Source organism: Malaclemys terrapin, chromosome 6 (genome assembly GCF_027887155.1).
Source record: "Malaclemys terrapin pileata isolate rMalTer1 chromosome 6, rMalTer1.hap1, whole genome shotgun sequence".
Classification (NCBI taxonomy): Eukaryota; Metazoa; Chordata; order Testudines; family Emydidae; genus Malaclemys; species Malaclemys terrapin.
In genome coordinates, this window is record NC_071510.1 from 50,226,806 (window position 1) to 50,253,796 (window position 26,991).

Here is a 26,991-nt window from a genome sequence, read left to right on the forward strand (position 1 = left end):
TGAGTGACCAGCTTTCAGGTCTTGTCTGTTAATATGTAATAGGGACAGTATTCTTCAGCCTTGCACTTTATCTTTGATACTAAAAACAAAAAAGAAATAAGGGGACATAGATGTATATGTAAGGCATAAAGGTATCTCAGTAAAGATCAAGCTCCATCAGATTACTATATCCACAGAGGCTGATACTAAATAGTCCTGGGCAGTCAGCTTCAGATTAGAAACAAAAGGTTTAGGGACAACCTAATACAAGAGAGGGGATATAAAACTGGTTAGCAAGTTCAAATTTAGCATCCCCACATGAAGATAAAGATAAACCGAGCATAGATTAATAATGACTGTGCAGAATAAAGTCAAGGGTATGGGCTTTAGCAAAGAAAGAGCACCACATTATTTTATGCTCAAAATTAATTTACTGTCCATAAAAATGTTACAGTAAAACCACAGAGTTACAAACTGCTCTGGAATGGAGGTTGTTTGTAAATCTGAAATATTAGTAACTCTGAACAAAACGTTATAGTTGTACTTTTAAATGTTTACAACTGAACACTGACAACACAGCTTTGAAACTTTACTATGCAGAAGCAAAATGCTGCTTTTAACCATCTTAATTTAAATGAAACAAGCACAGAAACAGTTTCCTTACCTTGTCAAATCCGTTTTTTAAACTTTCGCTTTGTATTTAACATTGTGCTGTACTGTATTAGCGTTTTGTATTTGTCTCTGCTGCTGTCTGATTGCGTACTTCCAGTTCCAAATGAGCTGTGTGGTTGACCAGTCAGTTTGTAACTCTGGTGTTTGTAACTTTGGGGTTCTACTGTATAGATAAAACATTTTAGGAAGTATTCAAATATTTTTTCTAAGTTTTTGGATGACTCTAGAAGACATGGGACTTTTCACCTCTAAGTTAAAAGTTGATTTAGGAACAGCTTGTTCATGAGCCATCTGATGGCTGGTCAGTATTCTCAACCTCTAATCTATCAACCACTACTAGTGGCCTTTCAACTGGTCCACAAAAGTAATCATTAAAAACCATGTACTAATGGGAGGTAAACTCCAGGAATAGCCACTCTCAGAGAAGGAGAAAGCTTGTGTTGAGGTTTATATTGTTTTATTCTTTTGAATTATCAGTAAAGCCAAACCTCAGGCATTTGTCTGAACATTAGCTCATACTTGGCGTGTTGAGGACAGGATAGATATGCATTCTCTCCAGAGTTATGGAGAACACAATCTGAAGTATTCTCAAAATAACTGCAAGGCTTGTAGGGTAACGTTTACACAGACTGAGGCAATGAGCCTCCCTGGCTCAGGGCAATGGGCTTAAGCTAGTGGGACTCATGCTAGTACTCTAAAAATAGCGGCCTATACAGCTCTCTGAAGTTGCAGGTTGGGCTGGAACTGAGCCTTTGAAGCCCAGGGATAGGGGTGGGCTTCAGAACCCGAGCTACAGCCTGAGACACAAGTTCAAAGCACTGTCTAGGCCAGGGGTCAGCAACCTTTCAGAAGTGGTGTGCCGAGTCTTCATTTATTCACTCTGATTTAAGGTTTCGTGTGCCAGTAATACATTTTAACGTTTTTAGAAGGTCTCTTTATAAGTCTATAATATATAAGTAAACTATTGGTGTATGTAAAGTAAATAAGGTTTTTAAAACGTTTAAAAAGCTTAATTTAAAATTAAATTAAAATGCAGAGCCCCCCAGACCGGTGGTCAGGACCCAGGCAGTGTGAGTGCCACTGAAAATCAGCTTGCGTGCCGCCTTTGGCATGCGTGCCATAGGTTGCCTACCCCTGGTCTAGGCAACTGTTTTTAGAGTGCTAGCGTGAGCCCAAGTCTGTCGACCTTGGCTGGGAGACTCGTTGCCACATACATATACCCTAACAAAGAATACAGAAGTTTAACACAAGCAGCATAGACATGTTTGCAATGATAATTAAGTGAAAGCAATATCTGTCCTGAGAAGCGAGAGAGAATAACTTTCAGAAGTCATTTGTGATTTTAAAGAATTATGGGTCTTTTTCCCCCAGTAATATTACAGTTGAGGTTTAATGGGGGGGAAAACTATTTGTTTGGGCCATATTGATAAAGTGACCCTCACATAGGGATGTGCCCAATCGGGGCAAAGTAATTAAAGGGCTTATTACTTGATTAACGTATAAATCATGCTTTTAAAATCTGCTTCTGAACTTAGGGAGCATTTATTGTCATTCACATGGGGTTGTCACTCAGGCTGGAGAATTGGGAAAAAATAGTAATAGAACTTCAGAGAAAAACATCTAGGGAAGGCAGTTAGAGTCCCCAAAACAATGAAAAGCAATACTATCTGAACCTGAAAGCCAACACCACAAGTTTTTTCCCATTTACCTCTAGACCCACTTAAACCTTCATTGACTCGGACCTGTTTTTATTCTTTTAGTAAAATGGGAACAAACATAATATATAAGTGTAATCACCATTAACAAAAGCAGTTGCATAGCTGGCTATCTGTACCCTCTACTAGCTCGACCCCATATAGAAATTATTGAGTCTGCTACTGCCTGTGAACTAATGAGCCTGGTCCTTTAGTTCAAGAAATACAGCCTCATGATTTTACATTCAGCGGTGTCCTGGGTCAGTCCTCAAAAACAACCAATTATTACAGAAGGAAAAATTACAAAAGAGTGTCCTTTCAATACCATTTCTTAACCTCATAAAAACTTGCGATAATGCCAGCCATCAAGCTCTTGGAGGCTCCTGAAAAACATTGGTTTCCCAGATACGATGTTCAAAATCAGGAAAGAACTCTCTTATGCAGGGGCGGGCAAACTTTTTGGCCTGAGGGCCGCATCGGGTTTTGGAAATTGCATGGAGGGCCAGTTAGGGGAGGGGGTTGTGGCCTGGCCCTCCGCCCCAATTCATCCCCCCCGGGACTCCTGCCCCATCCACACCCCCCCGCTCCCTGTCCCCTGCCCGCCCCCGGAACCCCTGCCCGACTGACCCCTGCCACCCCATCCAATCCCTCCTCTCATTCCTGACTGCCCCCCGGGACCCCTGCCCCCATTCAACCCTCCTGTTCCCCGCCCTCTGACCACCCCGACCCCTATCCACACCTCTGTCCCCCGACCACCACCCTGAACTCCCCTGCCCTCTATCCAACCCCCCCCCCACTCCCTGCCCCCTTACCGCGCTGCCTGGAGCACCGGTGGCTGGCAATGCTACAGCCATGCCGCCCAGCTGGAGCCAGCCACGCCATCACCACCGCGCAGCACACAGCCGGGCTCTGCAGCTGCGCTGCCCCAGGAGCTCACAGCCCCGCTGCCCAGAGCACTGCGTCGATGGTGCCGTGAGATGAGGCTGCCAGGAGCTCAGTGGCGGGGCAGGAGGGTCCCGCGGGCCATCATAGTTTGCCCACCTCTGCTCTTATGGCATGATTGTATGAGTCTGTTCAGAGAGAACATTATTTGTAATGGCAGGAAGAATTAACTAATGTTAAATGTGGAACACATCACTCCACTGTTATCTGGACTTTCTCCAGAAATGTTCAATGAAGCTGTGAAGTAAAGATTAAATTCCATTAAGGTAAATTATATCTACCTCAAACAGGTAGATGTTTTCCCATTAATAAACAACAAACATCACCAGTGTACATACTGTTCCTGCTTGGTTTTTAAACATCTATTTTAGTCAGCTCATGCTCGAGGGATGGGATAGAATAATACATTTATCTTTATATTCACCCTCCCTTTGTGACTGTTCCTAATGATAAAGGATTAAAACGGGGGAAGTTGGCAGATCACTGTTAGACCATCGACTACATACTATATTTTAACAAATAAATACAAATAATTTCTCCAAACTTAGGCCATAATCCTGCAATTGCAAGTGCAGATCTTAGCATCCACGTGAAGTCCTACTGACGACAATAGGACTCTGCAGCTGTGCAGGAGTGCAGTGGCAGTTAAATTACAAATAATCTGTTCAATAGGTTGCTCCTCTCTGGGGCCAGTGTTTGCCTGGAGCAGCCTGCCGTGACACACACTGAATATTGTGGAAACGTTAATCATTTTGTGGCAGGGAGTGTGTGGGTGGGTGGGTGGGTGGTGGTAGGCTCGACCAATGAAGGAGAAGGAATTATAATTGTCTCACCTATGAACTTACTTTACTATTTTTAAACAAAATTCTCTGTTGGTAATAGCCAAAACCCTTGTGTCCTGGTCCTCAATTATTCACCAGAACACTCAGAGTCATGTGGCACTTGGCCCCCTCCAGCCAATTCCCCCTCACAGGAGTATAGATTCTTTTTGTTATTAAATTCAATTTATTTTTAGTATGCCCCGAACATTGTTTACAAAGTGCTGCAAATTTCTGCATCAACAGTGAGTAGTTGCATTATAGAGATTATTAGAGGAAGCTGGAGATTTGGCAGGTGGGTGCCCAACTGTTTGGTCTTCTAGGACCCGGGAAAACAGGAGGTTTTGTTCTTTTGTAACCAGCAGGCAGTTTAGGCTTTTGGTAATGGAAAGAAATGCATCCCTTTTCCTTTTGGAGACAGCAGAGGTGACACTAATTTTGGGGTAGGGAGATAGGAATTATTTTCTCACCTCAGCAAAATTTTGACAACTAGCTCTCCCCCCTGTACCCACACTGCTGCTAAAATGTTCAGCAGTGACTTTGTTAGCAATTTTTCCATTTAAGGTATATTATAGTAAGGCTTCAGTGTTAATAGGACCTTGAGATGAGTGGGAGAAGTTCATACCTTTTAGAACTATTGCTTCAAGCTGTTTGCAGACTTGGACAGACATCATTTACATTGAATTCACATTCAACAGTTTTCTTCCCAACTTAATTTTTTAAAAATAAAGCATAGATTCTGGAGTGCAGTTATGTGGTAGCTTATGTGGCTGCACTATACATGGGTCTCCTGCTTCTTAGAAACTATAGCATTTCTTTCTCCACCCAGAAGACAGGATACTGGGCTAGATGGACCTTTTGTCTGACCCAGTATGGCCGTTCTTATGTTCATCCATGCCATGTTATTCTTCTCTGTGTAGCAAAACACCACATTTTATATTGCATGTAGTACTGCAGGCAATATGGCTCCTTTATGGTTACTTCTATCTAAGTAAAGTATCACCAATACTCTCTGCAAGAATGCAAATAGCTCTTAATAGAAAGCTTGTTAGAGAACTGGTGCTGCTCAGCAGTAAAAGCAGCGTACACAGTTTTCAGAAGGTCCTGCAAAGTTGCGGCCACTGCTTCAGTTTGGTGATTTTGTAACTTTTCAGCAGTGGAACGTGGCCATTCTGCCAGCTGAAGATTCCTAATGTTTCAGAGGAAAGCGAAACAGCTCCAGCCTCCACAAAAAACCCAATAGTTCAATACTCTCTTTTGAACCCCACAGGTGGCTAAGTTGACACCCTGAATAAAAACACATTTCGTTTTCCTATATCCTTGTTATGACATTATCCAGTTCTTTTCAACTATTTGCCTCTACCTTCTGTGAATTCCATAGACTGGCATTAAGAAACAATTCCTTTTGTTTTAAATTTACTGCCAATTTTTTTTTAATTATAATTTATATTTGAGAGAGAGAGAGCGCACATGAAAACAAGTTAGAACAGACATTTCCAAATACCAATTGAAGAGACACTACATTGGTTAAAAAACAATTTCTAAAAATAAACAAGTTTCCTACCTACATTACTAACATCAACTTAGATTATCAAAACAAATAATATTTACACATTTTCTTTTTACTATTTATGCTGTTTGCTCTTTGTATTTCCTCATCTTGGAGAACAACGGTTATTTTTTTTTAACTTTTGTTTGTAATAATCTTAAACTTGCTACAATATTTGTATAGCAAACACTGAAAGAAATGTTTGTTAAACAGTTTCCACTAACATATTTTTTAACTTATGGAAAAATGGCCTTCAATTTTGTAAAGGTTTATTTTATAAAACCTAAAATTTTGATCAAATGTGATTTGAAAGTTGTCCATTAAGAAACATGAAACACATGCAGAGGCATAGCAACATGAAAAAAATGCCTTATTTCTAGGGTTAACAGTCTACCAAACACTTTCAAGTCTATTCTTCAAATCAGATAGTAAAAGTGCTTACGAACATGTTTCATTTCGTTTCACGCTCCAAAACCCCAGAAGTAAAATCCTTTTAACTCAAAACAAGACAAATTCTGTACCAGATCCCTGTTAAAAACAAACTATGAATTTCTGAAAAAATAGCAGCTTTGGCCTCAGAGTTACAGCTTTCCGCTGATACTGAGAAATGAAAGATAGTAAAATAAGAAGAATTTTACCAGATGAAAAAAATATGAAAAGTAATTGGTCATGTCTAGGTAATGTTCAAATCAAATAAATGCAAGCCAGTAAAATTATATAATGAAAAAAAGATCATATAAACCATGAGACTGAAAATGTTTATTCATGTGAGTAAGTTTACATATGTAAAACCACGGTTCAGCAAACTACTTAAGCACATGAATAATTTAATTAAAGGCAAGGGACTATTACATGCTTAATGATAAGCGCATGCTTAAGTATCTTGCTGAGCTAAGGCTGAAGTATTTATAGTACAGAATTCAGGCCTAATCCTGAAAGATACTAAACACCCTCTGCAGCCACTGATTTCAGGACAGAGCCTTAGACTTCTACATCCCGTTTATAAATCAGGACATGGGGACAGATACAAAATATGCAATGAAGGAAGTGTTGGTTTACAGAGGGTCTTCTTACTTACCAGTGGCTTGACAGAAGAGGTGAAAGGTTCCATGGACACTAACATGCTGTGCCTGGTCACTTAGGAAAGGTGGTAACAACATGACCATTACAAGCTCTGTGCTAGACCAAACATCAGGCATGGTATTGGTGGGTGAAGGAGGTGAATCACTTCCCACACAGGACAAAAAGGAGGTACCAGTAGGAGGGAAAGGTATAGAAGATGAGGCTGTGTGACAGAAGAGGACAGAAAAAAGAGGGCACTAAGGAAAAAAGTTTTAAGAAATACATAACACATTGAAGAAATAATGCAAAAAGGACAAATGAGTTTTAGAAGGATGACAAATGAAAATCACTAGATTCCTAGAAATGAACTCTATTCACTCTCTACCCCCTAGGCATTTAAAGCCGAAGAGAAAACCTATGTGAAATTCATTACAGAAGTCTCATTAAAGAAAAGCAAAACTTAAGGCTTTACAATATTTAAAGTGGTTTCACTATGTACATTGGATGAAAATCAAGGATATAATACAACTTATTTTAATATTTATTCTGTTGCTTTTCATATGTACATAATTAAAAATAGAAAAATAAAACCAAACTGAATCTTATAAAATATAAACTGTTTACACTAAGATGATCTAAATTATATTATGTTTGAATGAGAGGTCAACAAAAACAACAACAAAAAAGAAGCCTGGGCATACTGCTATTTACTAGGACAATTCTATTTCTAACAACATTTACAGAAAGACACTGTGGAAGAAACAATTCTTAAAGAACTGTACCGCACAAAAAACTTTTACAGACAAATAGTGCCGCTGTGAACCAGGTTTAGAATGCTTGTACTTTTTCACTTGCAGGCATGATTCATGTGACAATTCAGCTAACCAATTCTTTTGAGCAACTCCAGTTTCAGTCTCCAGTTGCATATGAGATTGGCAGAAGTTAACCAAACATAGTGAAAAATTACAAAGACTTTGTTATTAAAGAGAAGTTCAGTTACTTTTGAGTATAAAAAAAATGCAATATTGTCTTGTCTAGCTATCAACTGCAGCAAGTTTACCCCATCCAATTATTACATTAAATTCTTCTAATAAATTCTGTATTGGTTCCACAGTGCAAAAACCTCTTTGAGTGCCATGGCTAAGTGACAGCTGCTTCCTGTGCCATTTCACTTAAAAAAAAAAAAAATAATAATAATCCAGTTTTATATAGCAACAGAATGCGATGGTGTCCATCTTGCTGGTTTTTTTCTAAATCTTACCTATGCTCCTGCAATCCCAAAAAAACATCATTACTCAATTGACTGTTGTACCTAAATTTCTAGAAAGCAAAAAGATAGCACTTAAAGCAAAGATTATCCCTGAGAATATTACACAAATCAAACCAGCTCTTTCCCAATGTACATTTAATTCTAAAAGGTACACAAACAGCAATTTTTAAAAATTAATTCTTAAACCAATCAAAGCTACCCAACTTGCCAACAGACTCAAAATGTTATACTAAGAATAAGAATCACTAGAAGCAAAGAAATGTCCCAATCCGGACAAAATGCTATAATTTACCAATCTGATAAACTAAACTTCATTTCCAATTTGGAATTAAAATGAAATTAGTTCTTTTTAAATGGCAGCTAAAATATGTGCAGACTGGAAGTATTTTATTTAGCTGATTGCATTAGAGAGTCATTTTTATTCTATGGAAGAAAAGGGATTAAATAAATCAGTAACTGCATTTGCAACGGTTAAAAGTACTCTGAAAAATCCCGGAACAAACATGGTGATCTGCAACTGGCCATTTTTTAAAAACCATGAAATACGATTATCGGATACACCAGAACATCGTTTTCTATTCTAGCAAGATTTGAAATTGGCGCGCTGAATCTTTTAAGCGCACATAACCCTCTATGGCTAAGTTGTCACATCCAAAGTATCCGTGCTCAAATAATTAACTGTAAGAACCACAGTTATTTTCATGATTAATGTGGAGGAATTTCTCCTTCAGTCACCCTCTGCATCTGAGTCAGCATATTTTAGTTCACACTTAACATCAAAAGGTTTGTCCTTGACTTCTTTGTGAGCCTGCGAGGAGACATCATCATGTTGAACCTGGCCATTTCCACAATCTGGTTCGGTCTCATATCCAGTGTCATGAGCTGGCTTTGGCTGCTCTCCAGTTTGATTCTGGATACTGCCTTGCTCCACTAGAGTTTCTTTTACACTTTGCTCACAATCAGAAAAATCTGATTTGGGTTTTTTCTTACCAAGTAACATAGCAGAGCGGAATTTTAAACACTGGTCTGGTAAATAGCCTTTGTAACAGTTGTAGGATAACAGACTTAGGAAGAGAACAAAAAAGAACAGAAAGAGAAATATTAAAAGGAAATTATCATTTGACTTTAAGAACATTGTCTTTTCAGGGACTCCATCAGGAACAGAATTGAAGATTTCAGGGTTGGAGGATGCGCTTGCTAGGATGGGGCCGATTGGCTTTGTTATTATCCTTCCTGTTGTTATTGGTATAATCTGGGTGGTCGAAGTTTGAGCAGTAGACCCTTCTGTTGGCACAGTTGACATTTTTGGTACATCGGTATTACCTTCTGTCTGTGCTGCTGGTTGGATTGGACCCACTGTACTAGGCTGGATTTTTTTCAGTTCCAAAACATGTTTAGCCACCACTTGAGAAAATGTCTTATTCTGCACTTTTTCTTCTGACAAACACTGATAAATGCCACTATCTCCTTCTGATAAATTGAAGATGAGCAGTGCTTTCTCCAGAAGACGATACTTGGGGCTCTCAACTTTCAATACATCATCTTTGAATTTCCAAACTACCTGGGCCAGGTTGGATTTTTGAGAACATTTGAGTTCTGCTGTGCTCCCATGCTTGAATGTATGCTGCAGAGAATTCTCTCTTACTTTATCTGGAACATCAAAATAAATTTGAAAAGTATCAGCAATGATTTTTGATTGCATTAATCCCTATAGTTTCATGATTCTGTAGTCATAAAGGAAATATAGAGTTTACTCCATGAAGTCTACCTCTATTCCTCAGTTTGAAACAGGATTACATCACCACCAACTAGGTACTTTTTAGTTCGCGCCAGCAGGGTCTACACAGGACAGTTAGAGCGCAATACTTCAGAGTGCTCTCCAGGTCACACCCCCATAGTCCAGACTGTGGTGATGGGTAGACAAGCCCCTAGGCCATGAAGACATTCAAAATCTGAACAAACCAGCAAACAACAGCTATGCCTGAGATACTGAAGATACTGAGGGATATAAAACCTCAGGCTTTAGGATTTACACTAACTTCTTAACAATTAAGAATTAGGATTAGATCTTTACGGGGTAGATTATCCCACATCTGCCTATTAAGGAGTGTCTTGCACCTTCCTTTGAAGGACCTGATGCTAGCCACTTTTAGAGACTGTCAGGATATTGGCCTAGGTGGACCACAGGTCTAATCCCATATGGTAATTGTTATGTGTAAGTAGTACATTTTTGAGTACATAAATATTGTAAGCATCTAAAAGAAATCTATACATATGATATTGATATTACTCAGAAATACTACTTCTCAGTTGTAACACTAAGCCCCCCACACACCAAAACAAAACAAAAAACAATCAAAAAAACAACTAACAAACACAAAACATACAGCATGATAAAACTAATTAATTAGCAAGCAGCATTCTTATAGTGGTCCATACAGTGCTTGATTTAATAATACACATGTTAACGTAAACCCTCTGAAAGCCTCATCTACTATAATGTAAGTCTCTTGGAATCCTATTTCTCCCCAAGGATTCCTTGATGTGGTGACAGCAGTGACACACATTAGAAAAAAAGAAAAGCTGTGATTATCTGAGCTTTCGATACACTGGAGCACCATTTCAGCTACTCTAGCTATCTGCTCAGTGGTATTCAGAACCTTTCTCCCAATCAGAAATAAATTTATCTGAAGATCATTTCCTTTGCTCTAACCATAATAATCAGGTATTTCTTAACTGCCATTAGAATTCCCAAGTGACCTAATAAGTACCAAGAATGCAATTAAGGACTCTAATGTAATTCCTTATGGCAAACATCATTCTCATTCATAAGCAGCAGCTGCAGTGGCCCAGGTTCATTTTATTGTTTATTACACTGAATGTAACACTATGCAATGTATGTCTATCAATACAGACATTCTAAGATAACACATATACTGTACAGATGCTCAAATACAATATATAAAACTTAAGTTTAAACACATGAAATGGGAATGCACATTGAGAAATAAAAATATAAAACACTTGAATAAACATGACAATTTAAATGCATTGCATATTTATTTTTTTTAATCACTTTTATAAAAAACAAAACTTACCAGGGCAGGAAGAAGCATCACCACCTATGTTCTGAATCCAATCCCTATACAAATGAATCAAGCATTAAAAGTTGTAATCATATATTCCTCACCACCACCCCATGATTAAAAGAAGCAGGATAATGATGATGCTTAAATTTTGCATACAATCACAATATTTTGGTAGTCAGCTAATAGGAAAGTCAGTGTTTAAAGATATATTAATTGTCCATGTACACACTGTAAGTAAATTGTTACAGCGTGCTTCTTGTTCATTAATGTCAACTGGACTTTTTAAAATAAAAACAATTATAAATGATAAATAAGGTAACAAATGTAAAAATATTACATAATTTTGTCAGGGAATATTTACACGACAAATGTAGAATTTCTTATTGCTAATCACAGGAGAGACAACAGGTGCTATTACCTTTCAATTTCATCTTCTTTAAGAATATTAATACAGGAGGCTTCATGTGACTTCCAAGCACAGTAGGGATCTCTAGCTAGAACACAGTCAACGCAAGTGCTGTACTTGTCACAGAATGCAACGGGAGACTGAACCACACCAGAATTGGAACCTGCATAGAGATACCTTTTGCCCTGTGGATGTAACAGAGAGAGACCGTCCACAATCACCCTTTGGAAATCATGTAACAAACATATTACATTCATTAATTAACCACATTCTTAGGACTTGCAAGCAGAGAACAAGGACAGCCAAGAAAATGATGGATAGACCATCTATGGGAGGACAGAGTGAATCTGGGGCAAGCATTGGACCAACAAGCCTGGAAAATACTGATCCAGTGACCAAGCCCAGTTAGCTGAGAAAAGGGGGGGGGAAGGGGCAGAAGAAGAAAATTAGGACTTGATAGGGTATATTTTAAAATACAGATATATAATAGTAGAGGGAGATGAGGGAAGGAGTACTTTGTTTTGAATAGTATTTTAAAAAGGCAAGGAAGTTGTCTCAGCGTGAGGGTGTCGATTAGATGATCCCTCAATGTCCCTGGCAGCCCTACATTTCTATAATTCTATGATCTTGACAGTGTTCAATGACTGGAAAAATGAGGGGAAATTGTGAGAGTTATGAGAGCTTGTAATAGGAGTAAATATTCAACTTTAACCCTAAGAGTTATCCATAGATTTAGAGCTAGGCAAACAACAGATTTTTCGATTCACTGGCAATTCCAAAATAAAAAAATTTGTTTCAAGTCAAACACTACATTTTCTTTTGACAAAATTGAAATGTTTTATTTAAATTTCAACCATTTTAAAATGTTTTTGATTTTTTAAGAAAATTTTAAAACACTTTGAACAAAAAAAAATATCAAGAAGTTTTGTTTCAAAAAGGTCAAAACAAAACGTTCACATTTTTTTCAGAATATTTGAAGGTTTGGTAAAACGGACATGCATTAGCAGTATTGTTGAATCTGCATTTCTGAAAAAAGTTTCAGATGAAAAATGTCACTCAGGGCTGTGCATGCAAAGCCCATGCTGCTGAGGACTCCAAAAAATGGGAATGGAGGGTTGGTCGTGGGATCCACACTGATGATAACATTGCAAAGACTCACAGTTACTACAGGGTAAGGTAATTGTTGTCTCTTCTGAGCGTGTCACAGTGTGAATCCCACTGCAGGTGACTGGCAAGCAGTATCCTTCCTGGATGGTGGGAGTGAGGAGTTTCAGTTGCATTAGACAAATAACTGAAGTACCACTTTCCTGAACTTGGCATCAGACATGGTTGCTGTGTCACAGACATAATGTTTAACAAAGATCAGTGGGTTGCTCCACGTTGCTGCCCTGCAGTTCTCAGATACAAACACATTCCTAAAGCAGGTCAAAGATGCTACATGTGCACTGGTGGAGCATGCCTTGATATTCGGAAGGAGAGACTCAGCAGGTATCTGACAGCAGGTAGAAATGCACTGTGATCCACTTAGAGAATGTCTGTGACGAGATGGCTTGGCCTTCTGATGGGCTGGATATGGCCACAAGGAGGCAGGGAGACCAGCCTAAAAGGCTGGTTAAGCTCTGTTAGGGTAATATAACAAGGCTCTTGAAATGTCCAACATATGTAGCTTCTTCTCTCCTGGGGCTGAATGAAGTTTCAGGAAAGACTGGCAGGTTAATTGACTACTTTAGGTGAAATTATGAGACCACCTAGGGATGAAGTTAGGATGTGGTCTCAGATCTGTCCCTATGAAAAGAGGCATTCCTTCCTGTTCTGCAGAATGCCACAGTGCAGATCCTGATGGATAACACATCTGTAATGCACTACATAAATAAGCACACAGGCGCTTGTTCATCCCCTCTCTGCCAGCAGGCCAGCAGACTGTAGACTTGATGTCATCACCATGAGGTAACCCCACTGGCTCTGCACCTTTCAGGAGTCAATAACAGTCTGGCAGACTTCTTAAGCAGACGTATACGGACATGGGCACGAATGGTCACTGCAGAATTCCATCACAGAACTGATATTTTACCATTGGAGGACTTCTACAATAGATCTGTTCATCACAGAGAACACCACCAAATGTTTTAATTTCTGCTCTAGAGGGGTCATGAGACTGACCACCTTATCAGACACCTTCTGCTACAGTGGTCTCCAGGCCTCCTATATGCCTTTCCCCCAATTCTCCTGATCTTGAGGGTAATATCTAAGGCTACTCCAGACAGGCTACGTTGATTGTGATAGCTCCCTACCAGCCTGACGGTTTGGATGTTGGCTGGCTGAGTACTACCCACAGGGACCATTCTCGATAGATTTGAGAAATTCTTATGCTGCCCAGGAAGCCATCTGCTAGGAAGTCTTACTCCTCCAAATGGAAATGGTTCTCCATATGGGCAGTCCAACATAATATAGACCTAATAGCGACCCCCACATCGAAGATCCTCAAGTATGTGCAGCATTTGAAGCATGCTAGATTGGCATTTAGTTCTCTCAAAGTCCACCTTCCTGCCATATTGGCATGTCACCATTCTGATTCAGTCATATTTGGTCTCACATCTGATGGTATCAAGGTTCCTCAGAGGCCTCCTGATACTTACCCACCTGTCTCCTATGTGGAATCTCAACATCATCCTCCTGAAATCCGTGAAGCCTCTGTTTGATAGATCACCTTACCCTCAAGATTGCCTTTTTCTGGTGGCTATCCTTTCAGCTTGAAAGGTTAGCAAGCTCCAAGCCCTTATGACTAGACCTCCTTACAATTGTCCTAGGCTCTAGGACGTTCATACGTACATTCAAATAGTTCTGAGACCATATCCCCTGCATCTGCAGATGGTTCTGGTGGGTTCCCCAATCCATCCCCAAGGTGCCTGTGATGAGTGTCATAATCAAGAAGGGGGCAAAGAGGGGCAACCCCTTTTGTATATTTCCTGGGCCCAGCTACCAAGTGAGTAGAGTGAGGCTGTGATTCTCTTGATCATATGGTACTTAGACAGAGAGTACACTAATCTCAGCCATAGCTATAAGGGTCGCAGGTGAAGTCTGGCAATTGGCATCACTTACATACATGCCAATATGTGACCTTGTAGCCCCAGACATATCCAGCATCACTGCTGGATTTGATTTTACATTATTTGCCATTGACTGGAGAGACTGCAACCTGTTCATTGTCTGGGAGAAAGGGCAATCCTGGCCAGCCTGGAAATTGTCAATATGTTGAATATATACAATTTTTCTTGTATGACAGATGTCTCCTCTCTAGCAGCTCTACAACTCTCCTAAATTCTTGAAACAACTTTAAACCATCCAGCACTGACACCAGTACAGAGGACACTACCTTGTTGGGTGATAAAGAGAGATTTTTTGGTGGTTGAGTGGGGCCAGAGCAGCAACAACCTCCTGCGTCCAGTTCTTGGTAGCCCTCTCTCTCCAGGTCTGGCCAGGGATACTGCTGGGAACAGCATCCTCTTCTTAGAGAGTGTAGTGGAGATTGGCTCCTAAAATCATGAGGAGGGACACCAGTAAGCCCACTAGGACTATGGCAGCATGTTGTAAGGCTACTGCTAGCTTGTTTGATATTGGCCAATGCAAGGCCTTTCCCGATTGGCCTGGTTGAGCCCAGCTGACTGGCCTTTTGGTGATGTTGCCCTTGGATCTCAGAAGAGAGGATTCTCTGCTTAAAGAAGGCAAGAAGACATGCCCGGGTGACAGGGAGAATAAGTAAATGTCTTCTAGAGACAATGCTAAGGTACATGGCACTCTCATTACAGGGTCTGCACTGGTACCGAACATGGTCCTGCTTTCTTGCAGGGGCATGTCAGTTAGCTTTATTTCAGTTGTAGAGGTCGGTATGGAAGGTTGTGTCACTGGGACTGGTGTCAGAGAAGTTTTTTTCTGCGTCGCAGGCTATTCCTAATCACCAGCCTTCAGCGCTGTGGGGGATTTTGTTGGGTCTCTTTCCTAGGGATTTAAGAGGTCTGTCTTTGTGCAAAGACAATAAGCTCCACCTGGATTTTCTGGCTCTGTGTTTGGAGAGACCCTCTTGGAGCTGGGCTTCAGTACCGGTGGTGTTGGTGCCAAGTGCACTCTGCTTTGGTACTGGTGATGTTGATGCCAATGCGGGTGCCAGTCTTTCCTTGATGTTGTCTTTTCTGAGCTGGTCTTGGGCACCACATGTCTACTAGATGAGGTGCTGGTAGAAGCTGCCTTTCTCTTTGGCTCTGAAGACACAGTCATTGATTGTTCTAGTAGACAAAACTTCAACTGCATGTCCCATGATTTACACGCCTTCACAGAGAATGAGAGGCATGCTAAGTATCTATGTAGCACATGGGACTCTCCTAGATAGAAGAAGCATCTGCTGTGCTCGTCTTTTAATGGGATTAGTCTGTTGAGGGAAGGGCAGGCTCACACGCTTATAATCCACCATATTGCGGTACCCTATGCAGGAGAGGGGTGTTTATGGGGGTATGACCATATAAATTCAGTCCAGATAAGTCTAGGTCATTCACAGCAGTTCTAAAGAGTTTGGGCAAGAAGAGTTCTGAAGACGTTTGGAAAATTTAGCTAGAGTGGGTTAGACAGTTGTCAGGTTTCATCTCATTGCTCCAGGCAGTATCGGGGAACTGGGAGAAGGTTGCACTCACCCTGCCCCTTATGCTTTTGCATAGGAGCATGAGTAGACAGTGCCCATGCATGACCCTGACAGACACTGCTGTTCAAGAGACTCCAATCTCATGGGCATGAAGCGCATGCACATCAAGAGTTGGATCCACGCTGACACTCAAAGAACCAAAAAGAAATTGGTGAGAAAATTGTGGGGGGAAATGGAACAGGAGACATGAATATAAAGAAAGACAAAGGAAACATTTAATGTATATCCCCTCTGTGTGCGTAATGGTTACCGTTAAAAAACATCAAGCATTGCTAACAGTTACTGCACATAGATGTTTGAGTTATTATTTTATTTCCCTTTACTTAGTGATGGAAATAAATACAGTATCTGTTGGTTAATACCGGCAGACTGGCAACTGGTGTGTGTGTCCATTTTCCATTGTGTCCGATAAAATTAAACACAGAACAACCCACTTTTGAATATTACAATAAAGTTATTTTATATTAATTTACAAGTTTTATTTTAATAAAATAGTTTAATACAATATTGTAGCATATATTGAATTAGAACATAAGAACAGCCATACTGGGTCAGACCAAAGGACCATGTGCCCAGTATCCTATCTTCTGACAGTGGCCAGTGCCAGATGCTTCAGGGGAAATGAACAGAAGAGGACAATTTTGAGTGATCTGTCCCCTGCTGTCCAGTCCCAGCTTCTGGCAGTTGGAGGTTCAGGGACACCTGGAGCATGAGGCTGCATTCCTGATCATCTTGGCTATTAGCCACTGATAGACCTATCCTTTATGAACTTATCCAATTTATTTTTTCAACCTAGTTATTTTTTGCCTTCACAACATCCCACGGCAACAAGTTCCACAGGTTGACTATGCATTGTGTGAAGAAGTACTTCATTTTGTTTTAAACCTGCCGCCTATTAATTTCATCAGGTAACCTCTAGTTCTTGTGTTACGTGAAAGGGTAAATAACACTTCCTCCATACCATTCATGATTTTATAGACCTCTATCAATTCCTCCCCTTAGTCATTTCTTTTCTAAGCTGAAAAGTCCCAGTCTTTTTAATCTCTCCTCATATGAAAGCTGTTTCATACCCCTAATCATTTTTGTTGTCCTTCTCTGCACCTTTTCCAATTATTTTTTGAGATGGGGTAACCAGAACTGCACACAGTATTCAAGGTGTGGGCGTACCATGGATTTATATAGTGGCATTGTCATATATTCTGTTTTATTATCTATCCCTTGCCTAACATTTTCTAACATTGTTAGCTTTTTTGACTGCCACTGCACATTGAGTGGCTGTTTTCAGAGAACTATTTTAACAGCATTATTTAAATAATTAGCACCCCAACAAAAAGTCATAAAGGCAAAAGGGAAAAGGAAAGGAATTTAAATAAGTGATTAAAAAGATTTTTTTAAATGATAGTTTCTCAATTATATGCCCCATATCATTAAACTAGTTCTTATCTCTCAAATAATTTGAGTGAAGAAAAGAATAATTTTCATTACATTTCTTTTGAGAGTGGAAACCTTATATTGCTTTTGAAATTCTACTTGTATAATATTTTCCTATGATGCATCACAAATACATGGAGGATACTGGACAATTACCTAGGAATCTATGGACTTGGAATGCTTTATCACACTGCAGACCTATCCACTAAAACAAAAAGTGGGCTCTCTGCATTTACAAAGTTTCTCTTCATCTTCATGAAAAACAGGAAAGCTTTCCAGCGACAGGTGCTGGAAAAACACGGTGTGTAGGGCTCTATGAAAAGAGGCAATACTGCTGACATGCAAAATGTATTTAAATAACAGACTCAGCACAATAAGGCATAGATTGCCTTTCAGATACAGTGGTAGCCTCCCCAGTCGCAAGCTTCAGGGTACTTACTGATCACCACAACCTGCTAAAGGTTAGGATAATGATCTTACATTTATAAAGAGCCTTTAATTTCCAATGAGCCCAAAATGTTTACAAATGCAAGCAATTCCACTGACATTTATGGGACTACTACTTCGGGTAAGGATTACATGCATAAGTAAGGGTTTGCAGGGTCATGTCCCTAATTAGTGTACAAACTACATAAAGATGATCATCCATGTCTGTCAGAAAACCACCCATCAATTGCTTGACAGTACAGAGCAAACTACACTAGAGTTTAGGACATGCAGTGAAGAATCTCTTTTCCAGTTGGAACAGCAGGGGAATTTCAGTAGGCAGAATGCAATGATCCATGATGGAATGTGACCAGGACACTGGAATATGACACACCTATTCTTATGAAAAGTCCACTACAGAAAAATCTGGTAGAATTTAAACTAATAGAAATGAATCATAACAATCTATAAAATTTGCAGATGACATCCCTGCTATAGAACTCCATTTGTTGGTTTAAAAATTCCACAGAAAGGATACCATTCCCTTAAATTCTACAGAATTTTTCCATAAGGGGTAATAACTTCCGCTTTACATCTAATCAGAAAACTGGTACCTCCAGAAGCAGCAGAGTAGTTCCTGATATCATGCTGGGGAACTGGTTCTAGTACAGATTCAGGGAGAAGAATGCCACCTACTGAAACACCAGTATCTTTTTCTTCACTGCCTATGCATTCATCCTTAGAAGCGTCCCATTCACGTACCAAACAACCCAGCCTGACTCTCCTTATCTGGTGATGTCAAACAGTATCACAGCACAAGATGTTATGGGCCACAGGTCATATCCTATATTCTGAGTATTATTTCAGTGATAGATTTTCCAGCAAGCCTTTTTCTCTTTCTTCACACTACTGGGGTTACCCTTTTTTTTTTTTTTTTGGTTGATCTTCCACAAAATGTCCTCACACAGTCCTGTTTTTCATGCTTACCTTTTTTGATGAAAGCAACAGTGTCTGAACTGGCTCAAAATTTGGGAAAAGTTGTATTTCTTCAATAATATGCATTCCATTTTCATAGCTAATAGCTTTGTGCAGGGCTCCTTTATCTGAAATAGCCAAGCAATACACATTAGTAAGGACCTCCAAGAAGAACTGTGTGTAAAATATGTATGTTTTCTATAGTTTGCATCAATGATCTTCACTAGAAGACTTCATGAACGATAATACTTTGTCTTCCATCAGACAATCTTGAAGTGCACTGTAAACATTAACAAATTAGGCCCCATGACAGCCAAGTAACGTTGGTATTTCAGCCTCCATTTTACCAAGAGGAAAATGATGCACAAAGAGGTTAATGGCCAGGGTATACTCCAACTTAAGTAAGTAGCAGAACTTCTGTTGATTTTAACAGTAGAAGGATGAAATAGAACATTGGAAAATGTCCTTTTTTCCTGCCTGTGGAAATTCTTGACTTTTTGTCAAAAAACCAAAACCTGAAAAATTGTGGGGTTTTTTTAATGAAAAAAAAGTCAAAAGATTTTAGACAAGCAGACACTTCTCACAAAAATTTTTGTTTAGTCAAAAACTCAATCTTCCATAAAAAAATAAAAGTTTAAAATGGAAAATTTTCAACCATAGGATTAAAGCCTAAATGGCTTGCTCAAGGTCACACTTAGTAACCCAGTCCATGTCTAAAATATTAGGAGCTGGACCCAGAACCCAGACCTTTTCATATCCAAGTCACATGCTTTAATTTTAGATTATGTTTCTTCTAGCATATTCCTATGATTCAACCATTAGACTAGACTAAAAGAACCATGCCTAAGAAAATTTTCTCTTTAGCAGTTAACCATCATATCCAGTCTATAAAATCTATGGTACAATCTTGTTGGAAGCCTTTAATTGAGAACATATTACATTTAAATAACAATAGCTATAAATTTGATTTTTTTTACTCTGAAGCAGCCCTTAAAATGTTGCATTAATTATGTTTTTTCACTTAATTCTTGGAACATCAGTGTATTTTTAGTCTGAAATAAAATACTACAAAACTTGTTAGTACCTAGGGCACAAAGTACAATTTGAGCAACTGAGCCAAACACAACTGCTGGACTTGGTAACTGAGTTTGTTCAGGACCATGTTATCGTGAATGTGAGAAAGGAAAAATGTCCATCTAGCACAACTGTAGAAGGAAGTGCAGAAAATCTGGATGGGAAATAAAGGGAGAGACTTGATAACACTGACTGAACTGAGTCCATGCCAAAATGTGTTCAGGCCAATTTGGCAACTAAGTGATGATGTGTTGTGCTAACAGAACAAAGGTTTTTCTCATTTTAAAATCCTATTTTGTCCCTGAAAGCCTTCTGTCTTGTCAAGTATGATCCACCTGTCCCAGTTTTTAAATCTTTGTGTATCTGTTTGTGTATTTTTAAATTTCCACTCTTTACTGATTTTTAACCCTAAATCACTAATCTTTATTGCACATGTGAACTAGGCCACTCTCCTTGTGTGGTATATTCATTTCCTAACTGGATCTGCTTCACTAAAAGGAATTGCCTATTTTATTTTGAACTAGAGAAGGCAAGTTATTCGAAGACTATTCATGAAAGTTTGGTTAGGTCAGGCAGATAGGAAGAAGGGAAGGACCTCTCTGAAATGGACATAGACACAGATCAAACAGGGGAAGTTAAGCATTAAAGGAGACACATTTTTATCATGTCAATATGCATATAATGCCAAGAAAAACAATTTTGTATTCTCCTGAATTTCAAATATGGGGACACCTTGATTAAAGGAACTAAGATGTACTTAAACACAACAGTAAGAAATAAAAATATTTTGTAATTGTGAAACCTCTGCATCAAAGGTCAGAAGAGCTTTTTGTTGGTTTAAATTAAATACAGCATGAAAATATCCCAGGTGACATTATCAGGCACAACAGATTCTAAGTTGTAGAGACCTACTAGTACAGCAGTATCTATGTGGTGTGGCATTTTAAAGTCACCTTTTTTCAGCATTACAAAAGAGTTCTGAAGGGAAATTAACTGTAGAGAGGAGGAAGAAGAGCCTCAGACAAGTCAAACACAAAACTATACAAAAAAGTGAACTCACTCTGTAGCTTTCTGGGAAACATTCAGATTTCTGTAAATTATGCAACTACCCTTTCAGTTTCATAGATTTGCCAATGATCTTTTTTAAAACAAGGAATGCCCATTTTTGTGACATATACTGAACTGTCAAAGCATGGCTAGGTTGTTTTTTTTTTTGTTTGAAGTGAGAGTCTCTCACTTTTTAAATTCACACTCTTAATTAAAAAAAAAAAAACAAAAAACAAACCAAAAAAAAAAAGATGGTCAACGTGAAGGAATGGCTAATCCTGGTCTTTTCTTTAGTTATTATGATGTTAGATTTAAATATTTATTGGTCCCTGGCCAATCCTATCCTTTTTACAGGCATACGCCCTTCCTCACCTCTTCCCTACACGTGTGTCTTACATATGCAGATGGTACAGCACTTGGTTCCTAAAGACAAAACTGTCTGTTGTTTCACACAGCAGTTACTGGAGATGCTTGGGTAGAGGAGGACGAGGAATACATGTGAACTTCCCCTACCCCTGACGTATTTGTCTCCCTGCAGAGGTTGATCCCCTTCCTACAGAGCTACCTGCTCCCCTCCTTTCCATCTGCCACCAGGAAAACTTAGGGCCTGTTTGCTTCCCTGAGCCTCTTTCAATTCAATCCCTTCTCACACTGCCTGTGGTGGCAGGGGCATACAGGTGCACTGTAGGCTGCTGCTATCTGAAACAGCAGCTGTCTATTACCTTTAGGCAAACAACACTGCCAAAGGGTACTGTTGTTGTCCTTTCCCCTCCTGCTGCTGATACAGGGAACTCTTCAGCAAGAAATGAAGCTTCAGAAAAGAAGGTGGTCAGTTTGGAGGACCCTAACACATCTACAGTTAAATTGTTTGTGGGATGTATTTTTTAAATGGACCAAGATTGGCCATTTACTCATCATGGCCCTTACTTTTTAAAAAAAGTGGACACTAGTTGGTATGAAATTATTGTAAGTGTTCATTCTGTTTGCTGACAATATATTTCACCCTATTGTACTAACTTAAAATAGTGTAATGCAAACTCACCTGTACTAATAAACATAACATCATACACACTGCCATTGAGCACTGTGACTCTGTCTACCACGATCTGTGTATACCTCACATCTCGTTTTATTAATCTGGGTCTGTCCCCTATCGGGGTCACCGAGTCATCCATTAGAGGGTGATCTTTAACAAACTGTAGTGTTTTGTCCGGTAAATTTAGAGAACTCATGTAGTTCGCTGCTCCTGCCTCCTTCTTTATACACTGTCAAAAGAAAAATTGCATCATTTGTTTTTACCATATTGTACACTGTTGACAGCAGCAACACCCGCTTTTTTCCAATCGTATTTTTAAAGTTATAAAACACTGTAGGAACATAGGTTCTATTCTTTGTTATTTCTCCGTGAAGTACCGAGTACAATTGGGCCCTTGAGTTCCCAGGCACAAAATAATAATAAATAATAAAACTTGTTGTTTCAAATGGATAGCTGTTTTTTAAAAGATCCTATTGACTTAGTATGATTGGGCCATCTGTAAAATGGGTCATGTATTTAGCGTACACCTTTCAAAAAGAATGTTTAAGATATCTTTGAAAGAAACCTGATGGCTAAACCTGTGGAAGTGCACCTTTAAATAATAAAACTCAAACATAACTGAACACATAGGCGCCAACTTTCTCCGGCACTGGTGGGTGCCCGTGCCCCCGCCCCTTTCCCCGCCCTGACTCCACCCCATCCCCATCCCTGGCCCTGCCCCCATTCCAACCCCATCCCCAAAGTCCCCACCCTAACCCCAGCCCTCTCCCTGCCCCTATTGGATCCCTTCCCCAAATCCTCGCCCCAGCCCCACCTCTTCCCCCAGCGCACCACGTTCCCCCTCCTCCCCCATCCCTCCCTGCCCCACGCATCAGCTGTTTCGCAGCGCAAGCGCTGGGAGGGAGGCGGGAGAAGCAAGACGCAGCGGCGCGCTCGCGGAGGAGGTGGAGGCAAAGGTGAGCTGGAGCAGGGGGGTGGGGCCACGGGGAGCTGTCGGTGGGTGCTGAGCACCCACCAATTTTTTTCATGGGTGCTCCAGCGAGTCGGCGCCTATGACTGAACATAGCTCTCAGCACTTTTTTCAGGTGCATACTCATATTTTACAGCTTCCTGGCTTGCACAAATACCAGTCTCAATTTGTAGAAGGATAAGTGAACAAATATAGTAGGCTTTGGACCCAACCAAAGTATATATTTAAACACACACACACACACACACACACCCAGGTTGCATATTTCTAAGCTACAGTCAGTTTACCATGTCCCAAAAATTAACTAATATGAAAGCAGAAAACATATAAAAGCAGAAAAAGAACGGTAAGGACTCAATCCTATAAACACCTACGAGTAGTGCTTCCTAGTGAGCCTTCCCACTAAAGTCAGTGAGATGACTCAGAAGAAAGGATGCGCTGCTTATGTTCCTATTGCTCTAGAATACCTTTTACACTACCATAATGTGCTGTGCCATCTATTTAATTATAAGACAATTCATTACCAAAAACTGAAAAAATGAATATGAAAACTGTGATATAAACCAAATCTGTGAGCTATAAATAGAAATCACTTCATTGCTAGATACAAAACTTCAAGATCAATCAATTGGCAATATGGCAGTGATTAAAAGAAAAAAAAAGTTTTCTAAGGAAATGGTATCCGTATCAGGCCACATATATTAGCTAATGTCCTTCTCTAATATTTTCCCTGAATTTTTATAGGTTCGTTCTTAGGTGCAAGAGAAAAAGAACTGCTGTCATCTGAGTTTATCCAAACTTACAGCTCCAGGTCGAGGTTTAGGAATCTCTCCATTGTATCGGACCCACTTTGTATGAGACTGTTCTACTGTGGCACTCTGCATATACTTTCCTTTGGAGAAAACGTCTTCCACAGTAGACAAGTTGTATGCACACACTGCTGACAGCCCCATATTATTCCTAAAATTAAACAGTGGAAAATGTTACCATTTTACTGTGTGGTGGTAACCAGAGATTAAATTACATTTCTGGAAAAAGATTAAATTATACTCACAGTTGTGGGGTAAAAACTCCATAAATCACTGGTTCCTTCAAACTTGGAGACTTCAGAATAAAAACATCATTGATAATGTTGAAAATTAAATTCTTATCCGGTGTGGTACAGATCAATCTGGCCTTGAGAAAGGAGGTCCATTTTTTCTGCAAAGTCCTTAATCCTCCTTGGTCCCTCTTTCAGAGGGGTTGAGGGAAAGAGAAGGAAAATGTAAGGTATATGTTCTTTCTTAAACAAAGATTCAACACATACAACACTTTCTGGTTCTGGTATGTAGTATCTAAAACAGTGGCTCTCAAACTTTTTTACTGGTGACCCCTTTCACATAGCAAGTCTCTGCATGTGACCCTCCCTTATAAATTAAAAACACTTTTTTATATATAACACCATTATAAATGCTGGAGGCAAAGCAGGATTTGGGGTGGAGGTTGACAGCTCGCGAACCCCCATGAGCCTTGCAACCTCCTGAGGGGTCCTGACCCCCAGTTTGAGAACCCCGATCTAAAATTTAAACTGAATAGTCATGAATAAAAGCAGAAAAGCAATTAAAAGATACAACAACAAACAAACTAAACAATGCTGAAGAGTTTTTTGGATACAATAGAAACAATGTAGAATGCTTTCTCTCAGCACACAAAGATAGTGTTATAGGGCCAAATTCTACTCTCAATTAAGTTGTGCAGATCTATAGTAACTTTGCTGAAGTCAATGGAGTTACTTAGATATATGCTAATGAGTATAGATTTTCTGGAGGGAAGAAGAGACTTATGACAGCTTCAAAGAACTGTATTACAATAATAGATAGTAAATTGAGCTGAGCACAGAGCTTTAAAAAAAACTCTACATGGGACAACAATTTAAAGTAAATAAAGCTGCATTATAACTGCACTTACAAAAGAAAGAATATTATGTCTATTCTGTGATCATCTCAAAATGTTAGTAACTTAAGATCTAGTCTGGCAAACACAAACATGTATTTAATTTTACTCTTGTGAATAGTTCCATAGGAGTCAATGAGTATTAGGGCCCAATCCTGAAATTAGGATAAGTACCATGAGTAAGGATTTGCAGGCTCAAGGCCTTAAAAAATAAGAGAGATCATTCAACTACTGAGAAAGTATGCCCAGAAATATAATGAAATTAATAGTGTAGTGCCTATAAAAAGTTTCACAATATTCTGGATCTCAAACCTCAGCTGTGCTACTAATCTTTAAAAGCAGGTATCTCAGTCCCAAATCCTTGACAGAATTTCCTGCCCTTTATTTAACGCTGCTATGCAGAATATTGTATAAAATATGCTAATGCCAAAAAGCAAGCAAGTATTTTTTTCCTCTTTTTAAGATCGTGTATGTGTATCGATGTGTAACCTACAAGTGGTTCCAAATACACCTCTACCCCGATATAACACGAATTCGGATATAATGCGGTAAAGCAGTGCTCCGGGGAGGCAGGGCTGCGCACTCCGGCAGAGCAAAGCAAGTTCGATATAACGCGGTTTCATCTAGAACGCGGGAAGATTTTTTGGCTCCCGAGGACAGCGCTATATCAGGGTAGAGGTGTAGTTAACAGTTAAAAAGCTATTCCAAATGTTATGGTTTTCCCACTTTAAAGCATTGACTAACTGTCAGCAGGCAAAGATCATACTAACAAGACCAATGTAAATTTGCCTCAAGCTGCTGGAATAAAGAAGTCTCAAGGGAAACATTTTGTTATTGGTGTTTAAATTAAATTAAATCAATGTAACAAAAGTTAAAACAATAAAATGTTTTGACCTTACAGAAACAAAATGTTTAGATAATTTCTCATTGCAATTTTGTAAATCAATACATCCCAGCAAAACATTTTGTATTTGTATAATCAGCATCTTCTGTTCCATCAGAAAATTTTCACACCAGCTCTAATGAGCAGAGAATCAACTCAGCCTGCCATATCCAGGTTTAAACACATTAAATGTGACAGAATCAGGTTGCTGGTGGTTGTTTTCTTCCAGGCTATGACACCTTTCCATGGAAGTACCACCTGTCACACCACAATGAAGAAACTAACCACTTCTATGTAAAAAAGCCTTTCGTGGCTTGTCTGTAACCATTTAAAAATAACTCATATAAGTTCAAGACAATCATCCTATGGGCTCAGTTCTGCTTCTACTGAAGACAGTGTAGCCTTTAATGCGCAAAAAAAAATTGCTTCTGTGTTGTATAAAGGGGAAGGAAAGGGTAATCATCATCATTACTTTTTCAGCTGGGACACATGCTGAAATCTTACTCACTTCAGTTGTAGAGAGCTTAAAAAAGTATTTGTTCTCACAGGCACCAACAAGGCTGTCTGAGTAACTATATTTAGATACAGAAGACTGATATGAATATTTGATTTGCTAAGAATAGATCTGACTACTTTTAATATATGTGTAAAACCCAATATGAAATATCTTTCATATCTTGCTGATGTTGTCTAGATATTGGTTAAAGCAAGTTATTAGATTGTGTCCCACCTTGCACACTCTACTTATTCTTGGAATCATCAGCTTTCCAACAAATTCATATTCCACAGACATCTCGGTGAAAAAGAAGTACACTTTGTCATCGTCTTCTTCAGTGCTGTTTTGATCTGCTCTTATCACATCAGCAAAAACAAAACTGGGCTCTACGGATACAAATAAAGAGAAGCACTCTACGTTAACTGCTACTTTTTCATTATTTAGTCATTTTCCACTAGAGTTCTCTAGGGCCATCCTTTCTCCCAAACCCCATGTTGTGGGCAACTGCACTCCATTTAGGAGGCCTGGAAGTGGCTCCTCAATGAGCCCA

The 26,991-nt window shown here is 39.3% G+C and overlaps 1 protein-coding gene across 6 annotated transcripts in view; it reads right to left on the reverse strand.

The window, feature by feature from the left end:
- The window catches only part of SEMA4D (semaphorin 4D), a 161,462-nt gene that overhangs the window by 13,824 nt on the left and 120,647 nt on the right, over window positions 1-26,991 (reverse strand). For 4 of the 6 annotated variants that reach the window (XM_054031478.1, XM_054031480.1, XM_054031479.1 and 1 more), the window contains exons 8-15: window positions 26,676-26,827; window positions 24,185-24,360; window positions 23,934-24,090; window positions 22,167-22,389; window positions 19,016-19,131; window positions 11,494-11,666; window positions 11,085-11,128; window positions 7,240-9,636 (exon numbers count right to left, since the gene is read on the reverse strand). In XM_054031478.1, coding sequence (XP_053887453.1) covers window positions 8,714-9,636; window positions 11,085-11,128; window positions 11,494-11,666; window positions 19,016-19,131; window positions 22,167-22,389; window positions 23,934-24,090; window positions 24,185-24,360; window positions 26,676-26,827 — 1,964 coding nt within the window. In that variant the 3' untranslated portion in view covers window positions 7,240-8,713. Of the gene's footprint in view, window positions 1-6,732; window positions 6,940-7,239; window positions 9,637-11,084; window positions 11,129-11,493; window positions 11,667-19,015; window positions 19,132-22,166; window positions 22,390-23,933; window positions 24,091-24,184; window positions 24,361-26,675; window positions 26,828-26,991 lie in introns of those variants that run through there. The other 2 variants (XM_054031481.1, XM_054031482.1) reach the window with 1 other exon arrangement.